Source organism: Chelmon rostratus, chromosome 24 (assembly GCF_017976325.1).
Source record: "Chelmon rostratus isolate fCheRos1 chromosome 24, fCheRos1.pri, whole genome shotgun sequence".
Lineage (NCBI taxonomy): Eukaryota > Metazoa > Chordata > Actinopteri > Chaetodontiformes > Chaetodontidae > Chelmon > Chelmon rostratus.
Window position 1 is genome coordinate 3,678,642 of NC_055681.1, and position 12,394 is coordinate 3,691,035.

The following is a 12,394-nucleotide window of genomic DNA, read 5'->3' on the forward strand; positions in this document are numbered from 1 at the left end:
TTGGAGTGTAGCTCTTGATTACATAACTGCTATTAAGCTTGTGGACAGTACATTTCTACATCCAACTCACTGTATTTTAATTAAATATTTTTACACTTGATTACTAGATTCAGTTGCCTTTGATCCCACAAAGACATTTCCCTGCAGGGAATTAATGTGTCTCTACTACTCCCACCAATCCATTTATATTATATATATTATATTTTCTGGCATCCATATAGCAATCATGTCAGCAGTAATGGAACAAGTATTCGGATGCACCACTACAGCAATGTAAATACTCGATTACAATAATTCATAGAACAACAGACTTAAAATGTTTTAGAAGTACACATTCCACAGAACTGGCATGTATAGTACATGGTATATATTACATTATTAGATTGTTAGTGCTGCTGCATCAGTGTGTAAGCAGCTTTTTACTGTTGTAGCTGCACAAGGTGGATTTAGTTTGAACTGCTTTATCTGCTTTGGTTTAGTGCAGTGGTTCCCTACCTCTGGGTCAGACCCCTCAAAAGGTCACTAAGATAAATTTGAGGGGTCGTGAGATGAGTGATGGGACACAAATGCACAAATTTCTATTTATTTTTCAGACTTTTCTTTAATCTTTGCTTATTTTTGTGAAACATTGGATCATTTTACCTCTTTAAACCTTTACTGCAGTTGTTTAAATGAAACCATGTGTGCGTTTTGAATTTAACTGGGAAATGTCTATGGGGTAGAACTGCTGACGACTCACAGGCATCTGAAACATGATAAGGAACCCCTTTTCACTTTTTGTGAAAGGTCACAAGCCAAAAAGGTTGGTTTAGTATTAAACTCATCACCCGTTCCAATCTGAAATGTAACCTGTACGGCTGCCAATTAATGTGCAAAAAGAACAATATTTCCCTCTGAATCTGCTGGAGATGGAAGAGAAAATGGAAACACTGTAGTACAAGTGCCTCTAAACTGTATTTAAGTACTAGAGTAAATGTTATTTTCAGTGCACGTGAGGTACTTTTATTGTAGTATTGTAAAGTTTACTTAATGAAAACAACAGTTCATACTCATGAGTGGAAACATTACACCCAGTGTATGACCATGAGGGTAAGTGTGCGTGCAGTGTGTTGCCAAAGCACAAACATCAGGACTCTAACACCGTCTCAGTGAAGAGTGGCACGTGTCAAGGTGCATTTGAACCCTTTCTTCTTGTTTGTTCCGACGCTTGGAGAACCAATAAGGACTCTTGGAGCTTGTTCGGATTAATGAGTCTGATCCATTTCTAGCTGCGGCCGTGACGTCACCCCCCGCCCACCCCGAGTCCCAAACGGGATGTCCAGTTGTTCGCGTGCAGCCCCCCTCCAAACAACCTGTGGACACCATCCACTCACTTTGCTGTCGCGGGGCCAGTTTCCACGGGAGCTCACACGATGGGTAGGTGAATGTTTGCTGTCAGCACTTTGTTGAAGAAATCGGGTCACTTTCACGTTCTGTCTGTGCGTCTTGGTGTTTGGATGCTGTCCTCCTGCAGCTGCTGTGTGATGCGCTGTTTGTTGCCTCTGGTATCTGCGCCTGTTCATCAGTTTGAAAGTGCGAGCTCCGTTTCACCGCTAATCTCTGAATTTCTGCACCTTTTCGTCAGTTAATCCAAACATCATCCTAACAATGCTTTTCGACGTCATGGCTCAGTTTTACATGTGCGCCACTCAAATTGAGCGTGCCAGCGCGCTCGTGCACGGTCATGCGTAGCCTAGCTGAGACTGTGTGTGTGTGTGTGTGTGTGTTTGCGTGTGAATGTGTGTGAACCTCTTTGTGTCGTTGGCTTCCTCTAATGCTGATTAAAGTCAAACTGTGCCAGCAGCAGAGACATCCTTTTGTTTGTGTGCATGGAAAAGAAAAGGCACGTGTCCCTGTACTGTGTGTGCGTGTCGGTGCGCGTGTGTATACTTCTCAGAGGCAAGTATTGTACTTTTGACTACACTACATTTGTCTGACAGCTTTTGTCACTTTCCAGTTATTCATGACCTTCCTGTCCAGTGACAATTCCAGATTTGGTTATTCTGAATTTGGTAAACTGAGGGATGAAGTGTTCCTCTATGGATGGAGAAAATTCTTCTTTTGAGCTAAATAAACTCTTTAAAAAGCCTCTTGGATTAGCTGGAAAATGCACCGTTACAAAGCTGAAAACATGTTGTTTTTCTGAGCTCATGAAGCTTTTTAGAGAAAACATGTTCTCACAGGACAGTGACACAACACAAGAGACGATCTCACAGTATAAGATGCACTGTCGTAGATTAAACTCGCCAACAGCATATGAAGGAGTTCAAATGAGCTCAACCAAAACATTAGGAGTTAAATTCAACACACACCTGAATGCTGCATTAATCTGTATTATGTGAATACTAAAATTTAGTCCTACAGTGACACTTTGGTCATTTGGGACATTTTCAGGCAAACGTCTTCTGTTACAAGGTAAAATATGAGCTTGCCTGACTGTGAACACTCGCCTCCTCCTCCCCACGTCAACTCCTCATGTGAGAGTTGATGCTGATTGGATTAAGACAGAGTGATCCGCTCCCTCACCGCGGATTAAGCGCGATAGACAAGGTTGGAACATGGGAGACAATTGCTGTTGTGTGTGTTATGTGGATGCATGTTGCAGGACGTGCAGGGTTTTTGCCCATTTTTAACTATTTTTTTATAAGACGTACTCAAGCAGGTGATCTCAATGAAATCAAAACTTTTTGCAAGGCAGAAAAGAGAGTGCAGCAGGAGAAATAACACAGAGAAAGCACAGCCAGCCCTTTGTAATTCATTCCATTTGTAAGCTGCGTGGTACTGGAAGTCTTCGGGGCACAATAGTAAACTTAGTAAGCTACATCAAGGTTTTTAAGGTGGAATGAGTAGGATGTGAGTACAGGATATCTCCAAAATCCATAAAGTCAAGGTTTTGTTGCACTCAAATACACCTATTTTAGAAGCAAAGTAACGACAATGCTGCCTCTTAATTCAAACAATTTAAAGCCGAATTTGCCAGTTTGACTTACTTATCTCAAAAAGGTTGTAAAACACAGTATGTTCAGTATATTTGAAGTGTTTATACCTTTAATGTGGCTTAAGAGAAATGCCATTTGAACCCTGGTGGCACCGGACAAACATCTGGGAACACTTCGCTTTGGTTCTCTTCCAAAAATGTTGTTTAAGTAAAAACATCATTCAGACCAGGAGAGGAAACGACATAAAGGTTATTCTCAGACATTTATGTGTTATTAATACATAGATGATGACACTGATAACACCAGTTCCTCACGCATGAAAAGCCAAGCAGGACAAACCAAGCTGAGGACAGACCACAGTCTGGACTGCAAATGGCACCAAATATCCAACTTTTCTAGTAGCTGAGATAATAGAAAACAGACTGTAGATGTGATCGCCACTGGTTTCCACTTTGTTTGGGAGGATTAATCAGAACTGAACGTGTTGGCAAAAATTCAGCATTGTCTCTGCTGCTGTTTCACCGGAGGCTGATCTGACACCAGTAGCATTTCGACTGATCTCATGAGGATCCAAAGCCACCTTTTTCAAGCATTTATCTCCTTTACTTTTCTCCCAACCCTCCTCCTCTACATCACTCTCTCCGTCGCTGCCTCTCTCTCCCATTCATAACATCTGTTTCCAATAAGGCAGCAGGGCTGTTTATCGCCTTCAGGCCGGTGAGAAGTTGAGAACAGACAGGATGTAGCCAAGTGACATGATTTACTGCGATGGGGAACCGGAGTAGTTTTTCTCCAGGAAGCCATCGTAAACTTCTCTTCTTTCAGCTCCCCTCGTTTTCCCCCCAAACTGCCACTTTAGTCTCATCATCGTCAGCATCATCATCCCCTCTTTCATCTGCCTTTCTCATCATCTCCCCGCTCATTGTCTTCATCATTATCCTTTCCATCCACCCCCCCGCCCCCCTCTTTCTCTTCCTCCCTCCCCCCGTTCATCCTCCTTCGTGAATTCGCTCTTTGTGCTCTCTTTTTTGCTGCAGTTCATCTCTGCTCGGCTGAATGTGGAAACTCATATCCCCATGCATCCTCTCCTGTGGATTTGCTATGCGCTGATCTGCAGAGTGGATACTGAATGTAGCAGCCGTCAAGTAGGCAGACTTCAAAGGCTGCAGATTTTAAAGGATTGTTTTATTCTGAAAGAATAAATGATCACTCACAAAAAAGGAGAAAGTGGAGCGATCCACTGACCTGATTAGAATAGCAACATACAAGACTTAAACTGCAGCAGTAGTGCTGTAATAGTCTGGGGATAGGCGAACACAAGCCATAATTACTGTTCTGTTTTAAAATCTGTTGAGTTTGCAAGTAGCTGGAAGCTGATAGTTTTGGACTGGAGCTGCCGATATCCAAATTTTGCACAAACAGCACTTCATTAAATCTTATATTTAGCTCCTAATGGTTAGAAAACTGTTCAAATAAAACACTCAAACATATTTGGGATGGGCTTTGTTCTGTGATGCTGTATATTTATTATGAAATACATGAAAATAGCACACTAGATTGTCAAAAGCCTGAGAAAACTTTCAGCTCAGGACTGCACAGCACAGTCTGCAGCATTAAAAAGTGTTTCCAAATTTAATTATTAAAAGTTGACAAGTGTTGATATGACAGTTGTTTTTTGGCTCATGACTCTGACCAGCTGGCTAAAACAATCTAAAAGTGTAAATTAAGTGATATTTGTGGACTATTTGTGGATCAGTACTGGCTAACGCCTAATGCTAATGCTAACGCCTAAGAAAGACACAGAAAGAAGTGCTGCTAAATTTGTTAAAGGGCAGATAAGGATAAGTAATACAGGTAGAGGACTCAAATGTACATTGGCTAAATAGAGTTTCAATAACAGGCAAAATAAGACAGGAAGAAAGGCAGAAACAAGAAGGCTAAAGTAGTTTTTGGTAAACCAATGTATGCTAGCTCTTGAGCTAACTAGCTGGGAGCATGCTGTTGCTAGTCAGGCACATTGTTCTAGTCGTTAGCATCCTATTTTCTATGTATTATGCCCCTTACTCTGTTGTAGTCTTTGGTTCTCAGAACTGCACACAACAATAACAACAACAAAAGGATAAAGCTCACAAAGCTAGCAAGCCATCTGGGAGCTAGGTTGCTAATAGGACAATAAGTTCAAACTGTTCTTTTAAAAAAACATTTGTATCATCATATCCCGTCTCTAACTGCAAACCATGTAGTTACACTCTGACAGGGGAGAGTTAAACAAAACTTGATAAATTGTACAATAAAACTGGATGTAAGCTACAGTAGCTGCCACCATTTTGGAGTCTCCGCTTCACCAAAAATTAGTACTGTCATATTAAACACTGACATGCTCAGACCTTTAAGCTGAGCTGTCCAAAACACAGTGAGGCTCAGTGAAGAAAGGGGCAGGTATATACGGAGGTGCTGATGAGGCGACTGGGAGCAGGTGCGGCGCCCAGGTGAGGATGAGGGCCGAGGACAATGGCAAGACGGGGAGGGTACAGCAGGATGTGGATCTACATGCAAGTTAGTGGCTGGCAGACATAAGCATAAGCCCCAGAATAACAACAGATGAAGTGTTCCCATGACAGATAAGAGCAGTTGATTGATTCACCAGTCTGTTCTTGCTGGCCTCTAAACTGTTGTTCAGCCTTGGCTTTCACAGTTAAAGAATATTTCCAATGTCAGCCATCTTAGCAATCCAGTGAATGCCATCCTTGCTTTTACGTAGTTTCACTGCTAAATGCATTGATCTTTACTCTCCAGCATCTGTTCCAGATTTCGTGTTCGTGTCAGAATTAATTTTATAGTTTTCACCATCACTCAACTATGTCACAGAAACCTGTAAACAAAAGGTCGAAGATTATTTTGTTTTCATTCAAACCCACCTCCCAACCCTCATATTTGCTTTCATATTCAGGCTACGGCCTGCTCGTCTTTTCCTTTTCCTGCATGTGAGCATTTTAAGATCAGCCCTTACGGCTGCTCTGATGTGTCAGAATCAGTTGTCGTCGAGAGGAGAGAGTTGCCATGGCGACACAGCGATGCACAAAGCTCCGAGGTGGGCGTCATCTCAAATACGAACAGTCACACAAATGATCACACAAGCCCACGCGGACAAAAAATAGCCAGAACATAAATATATATATACACACACATGACCCACAGACAGTACGGGATTGCCATTCTCCCACACCTCCCCCTGCTGCTCTCCCACCCCTGGAGTGATGATGATGATGATGAAGATGATGAGCCCACCCTGCTTTGCATTTCCTCCACACAGTGACTCATGGTGTGCCTGAATACTGTAGATGGGAGAGCTCTTATCCCACATTGCTGCTGGCATGTGCTGCAGTTCAGTACAGTAGGTCACAGGTGCAACAGCTCCTGAGTCACATGACTCTTGAAGAGGTCACATGATGCAGGCAGGCAGGCAGGCAGGCAGGCAGGCAGGCAGACGTGGAGGGGATGTATGTGTGTGTGTGTTTGGGATTGGAGTGGGGCATGTGCGCAGTTGTTGGGATGACGATGGCAACATAACATCATGTGGAGCAGACTGTGGACCAAATCTGGGCCAGCGGGATTAGCATCTCGTCGGATAAATTGCTGGATAGAGGGGGCGATGGGGGGATGGGTGTGTAGGCGTGTGTGTGGTTGGAGGTGTGTGTAGGTTAAACCATCCGTACTGACAGGAGTCAGATCTTGTAAATAAGGTGAGATATATCAGAGGTGCTCTCTCCCTTTGATTTTATTTCTGTGCACAGTTCCAGTGGAGGGTGGGCGTTCAGGCCGGTGGTGGGATTTTGTGTGTGTGTGAGAGAGAGAGAGAGAGAGAGAATAGAGGCCAAAACGGAAAGTTCCCCTCATTGACATTAATTGTTGGCCAAAAACATGACACATTAAAGTGAAACTTCAGTGCACAAAGAAGTCTCAGTGTTTTCGGCAGTGTGCAGATGATGACGAAGCATGATGGGCTTAGTTTGCATGAATTTGCATTAAAGTTGTCCCTGTGCCTGCTTTCTGTTTCGGCTGCCGGTTGGAGATAGAAAGAGTGAAAACATGAGAATGCTATGCTAACAGACAAATCATTCCGCATTTGTTTGGAACGTTCCTTTAAAACTTCTCTCATCTCAATAAAACTGACCTGAATGAATACGTTGTCACCTAAAGTGTCTTTATTCATTGTGATAGCTTTACACTGAATGTGTTTTGACTAACCTTTGTCAGCATCCGACGGTTCTGTTCAGGATGAGAGGGAAGCGTCTCCTTGGCGACCGGCGACTGAGGGCGGGGTGGGAGGAGGTGGGGGGAACTGGGTCATCATCACAACCACAGATTAAGGGCCCGGATCTCAACACAGACATATACCCCAAAGAACATAGACGCACAATAGCACAGCACACTTATATGGGGACACTATCCCGGCAGAGAAATTAGATGAACTTCCCAGATGAGAGACAAGACAAGGTGCAGTGCTTCAGTCACATTCTCTGCCAGAGGTTTCCCTTTTAGAGGAAGCCAGAAGCCCATTAAAATGGCAAGGATTAGACTAAAGCAACAGCGGGAGGCTGATAAAGCCGTCGCTGAGACACTCTGCTTGTTTCTGTGTGTGTGTGTGTGAGTGTACCGGAGTCTTTGTGTATTCATGTTTGCTCAAGTGATGGCCTGTTTGCAGCATTACTGATAAAACACTTCTATTTGACTAATGGAGGCAGATAAATCAATAGCTAAACATATGGAAACATGCGGGGTGAGACAAGCAGGTTGTGGAACACTGTGATCAGAGAGATGCCTCGGCTGTTGCATGCAGGAGTCGTTTCATGACTCCACTAAGGAAAATGTACAAGATGGACACTTGGCTACATTATGAAAGCATTTTCTGCTTTTGTATTTCAAGGCTACATATTTTTCTTGCTTGTGGTTGCATGGCTGACAAACCTTTGTGGACATCATGCTGAAGACACAGTGTGTCAGATGGTTCAGAGGCTGCTTCTTTTTTATGTAGGAACTGAAACATTAGGTGTTTCCATCCACCTGTTTTCATGTGCATGGTTTAATGACACTATTGAAGAATTAGTGCCACCAGCTATTTATCTTGATGAACCAACTGCTAATAATTGCTCAGGGTTACAATAATTTCGATTTTCTTCTACAGATTTTTTCAAAATTCCATCAAATTTGCATAAATTTGGATGGAAACCTAGCTATGAAATTGATGTGTTCTGCAGCTAATGTTGAGCTACATTCAGCTTCGACTTTCTTTGTAGGTCCAGAAAAACTAAATTCACAAGTTTTGCAGTCCTTTTGCAGTCAAACAATCGACCACAATGCTCAACCTTGTTTCCAACAATGGGCATAGCAACTTTAACGAGGCACAGCAAGCCTTGGTTTGAATTTAGCCGCACGTTGGAATGATGTGCATGGGGCTCTAATTGGAGAGATACTCAATACAAAGAGTTTGGGAGGTGCTATCATGCTATCTATGCTAACAACATAAGAGCCAAAGTTGTTTAACCCTGTAATGAAGTGCTCTAATGTAAGCAGCAAATGCTAGCATTCCCAGCTAAGTAGCAGCACAGCATTATTTCCAAAGATCAGGGACAGGTCTTTAGCTATCATTACAGGATATGTTCCACTGTGTGAAAGCTAAGATGCTAACATATCAGCGTTTAGAGAGGCAGTAGTGCTGTCCTGTTCTTTATTTGGTTTTAACTGCAGTCAGACTTGTGTTAGATAACATTGCATTTAATTACAATATGAATTTGAGCTGTTTTAAAAGGAAAAGCAGCTGGAGATGGCACAGTTTCAGCATAAGCTTATGGTAGCAAGCTACAGCTGACAAAATAATTTCAGACAGCAAAATTCACTATAGTTGTTAGCTAGAAATAAGAACCCTGCTTTTGGCTACCTCTGTCTGAAATGGACCGTTGTTTCAAACATTTCTGCAAATTTCTATTCAAAATAAAATGCATATGCGTGGTAGTCAAATGGAAAGCTTGCCAGGCACAGCAACAGAAACTGGTAAATAAGTAGAACTACAGAAAACACACAGCATGACGGCAACTTCAGTTCTCCAAGCCCCATGATTTTGAAGTGTCATCTCATTCTCAATGACCTAGAACCTTGTATTAGACAAAGACAGACACAAATAGCTCTCGGCGGACAGCAGTGATTTCCCAAAGCTTGGGACAACACACTGTAGGTCATGGTGAGGTCAACCTCTGGGATCAGGGCTCAAAGCCTGATAGTGTCAGTGCTCGACACGAGAGACACATGATGGTCTTGAGCAGCGTGTCAGGGAGACGGTTAAAAGGTCAATGTGATGCCTGCAGTGAGGCTGAGCATCACACAGGAGACAAAGGAGAAGACAGAGGACACAATAAGCAGAATATAAATAACACTCTTGCTCTTTGATACTGCATATCCTTCCTGTACTTTATGAGCTGCCACCTTTCCAAAAACTGGTCCATCTTTGTGTGATTGGAGGAATATTTTTTGCCACATCTTAATGTCATGATTAATTTTAAACCAAATGCAATCTGAGACACCACTCGGTAAAACTGAGAGACATTCATTGCATACATGCTAGCAGAATGCTAGAACACCAGAATGCTAACATGCTTACTGAGCACTGACAATGCTAACACACTGATGTTAAGCAGCTATAATGGGTATCATGTTCACCATGTTAGTTTTGCTCATTAGCATGCAAATACTACTTGCTAAAAAGCGCTGCAAAGCTGAGTGTTGAAAATAGTTGTTGAGAAATTTCACTCAAAACAACAGACCTCATGGTGACACTACAGGAAAAGTCAAAGGATCAGCAAAGTCAGCAGGGCTCATCCTCTGGGGACCATGAATGTCTAATAAAAAGCTCACAGCAATCCATCCACTAGTTGTTGAAATATTTCAGTCCGAACCAAAGCTGTGGACCAGCCAACCAAATAATGGTTAAAAATAACGCTGCTCAGCCTGATGGGGCTAAACGGGGTCGTACTGCTGCACCACCAGACTCACCAACTCAGAAGACATGATGCATCTTGTTGCTGATTGCTCCTATTCACAGGGGGCAGCTTCCTTACTTATTCACACCCCATTTTAACTGTCCACAAGATGATTCTCGTTCTGATGCTTTCAAGCAGCAGCACAGAAAGCTTTAAACACATTGGCTGCATGTCAACGACTCCAGCCTTTAGCTGAGCTGATCGTAGGAGTAGAAATCTTTGTACTGATGCTCCACTGATACAGTTTCTTTCAGTTTTTCAGTCCCTCTTCATGGCTATCTTTTAAATTTGGTCTTGGTTTCTGGCTCTTGGTGGATTCAAGCTGTTACGAGACCATATGAAAAGTTTTCTAGGAACTGATTGCATCGCTAGAAGATCTGAATCAGTGCAGTCATACCGGCAGTGTTACAGGTCTCCATGGCAACAGCAGAGCCAGTATCACTCTGATGTTAACGATGTGACCATGAGAGTCTCAGCTTATCGTGGAACTCTTTCTAAACTGAAGTTTGAAATCAATTTGAAGCCAGTTATGACTGTCATTAGAGGTGTCCAGAGACTGCTGCGTCCTCCTTCTCTTCCTCCTCTTCTTCCTCTCTCGCATTAACTCCACATCTGATGACATGAAGGAGCTGCGACGTCCTCATTACTTCGCGACGACCCCATTTGGGCTCCACTTTTCTCTTCTCTGTCTCACTGTAATGAGGGAAGACAGGCACTCATGGCTTCCCCTTTAATGGGCGCCAAGAGTTGTGGAGGCAGATAAGAAAGTTGCTCGCTGCACTCTTTCTGAAGCCCAGCAGTCAGTCAAAATGATCTGAAGATGATACATGATTCAGCGAAGTCAGACGGTGCTTGTGTAACGGAGTAGATCAGCGCTGAAGATAATGTGACAGCATTTAAAATAACATCACTGATATTTAGACACAGGCTGACACAAAACAGAGACACTGCACAGGCTGTATACATGGATTTATCTTTGGTCTTTGGATTTACGCGTCCTTTGTCTGCTACTTTATTGTTTCTCATTTGTCAATATGGTCATATGGCTGTGGGGGATTATATGTGAATCCTGACCCCCATCCCCAAACACACACACACACACACACACAGAGGACATGCCTTTGGTATGAAGAGCTGCACAAATCATTTTCTCAGTTGCAAAGCTCTCTATCCATACATTCAACAGGAAACAATGCAGATGTGTTTGGCCACGCCAGCGATGTGGGTCATCTCCAGTGTGGCTCGATCTGATTGTCACCAAAATTTGTTCAGACATTCGTGGTTCGACAGGCAACTTTGGTGACTCACTGATTGCCCCTCTAGCACCACCATGAGGTTGACAGTTGCAGTTTTGAGTGAACGAGTCTCGACGACTATTGGATGGATCGCCATTTCCAACAACTTTGGCGATCCCCTGACTTTTAATCCAGCACCATCACACTTGTATTTGTCCAGTAAAGCTAATGACATCAGCCTCAGCTGTACTTTGTGTTTAGCAGCATGCTAACATGCTAAGCTAAGGTGGTAAATGGTAAACACTGTACCTACTAACATTTTCATTCTGAGCAATAGTTGCTTTGTGAGAGCAGCTAGCATGTTTGTAGATTCTTAGTTCTGCTGGGCGACCAAGCAGGGGATGGGGTACAAATAAATGAGACAGACAAGTAGATTTGGCCGTTTTACATACAGTAAAATGTTGGTACAGTACAGGTGTCTTTTCTCCTGAACTCTGCTGCACAGCATTTCCCAGAGATAATTTGTTAGTCAAACAGTCAGGCGGCCGCTGTGATATCTTTTCTCACACAGATAATGTCAGTTTAGCCGTGATGTGACGGGAACCGAATCCTCAGAAAAAAGGGTTGAAATCCTACTTGGAATTCCAACTCGAAGAGACGTTTTTGCTTTTTTCCGAGTAGGAACGATGAGATTTCCGAATTTGTGACGTTTCTGGAACGCAACATTAGTTGAAGGTTTGGGCCAGAGTCCAAGCACTGCCCTTTTTTTTGTATGTGTGTGTGTGTCTGTGTGTGTGTGTGTGTGTGTGTGTGTGTGTGTGTGTGTGAGACAGGGTGATGGTGAAGAGTGCCAGCGAGCACTGTATCTCATCTTCTGGACAAGTCTTTAATCTGTGTGACCCAGCAAGGGATTATGGGGGTTCTGGGAGAAAAATGTGACTTGAAACTCACCCTTCAAGCCTAATAACTGACAGGTTAGACTGTTTGTGTGTGTGTGTGTGTGTGTGTGTGTGTGTGTGATTAATTCTTACTACAAAGCAAGGCTCTTTCTTCCAGCACATCGTATTAACTGTAAGAGGGAATTATGTCATTTCCACTTGCCTTATTCTTGTTTATACACAAGGAACAAATCTCATTGTGTGGACTT

The 12,394-nt window shown here is 43.0% G+C and overlaps 1 protein-coding gene across 1 annotated transcript in view; it reads left to right on the plus strand.

Moving 5' to 3' along the window:
• The first annotated feature begins 1,305 nt into the window (after window positions 1-1,305).
• Window positions 1,306-12,394, plus strand: part of LOC121627226 (neuronal membrane glycoprotein M6-b-like) — a 42,938-nt gene continuing 31,849 nt past the window's right edge. The window contains exon 1 of the mRNA XM_041966011.1: window positions 1,306-1,416. Within this exon, the coding sequence (XP_041821945.1) occupies window positions 1,413-1,416 (4 nt within the window). The 5' untranslated portion in view covers window positions 1,306-1,412. The remainder of the gene's footprint in view (window positions 1,417-12,394) is intronic.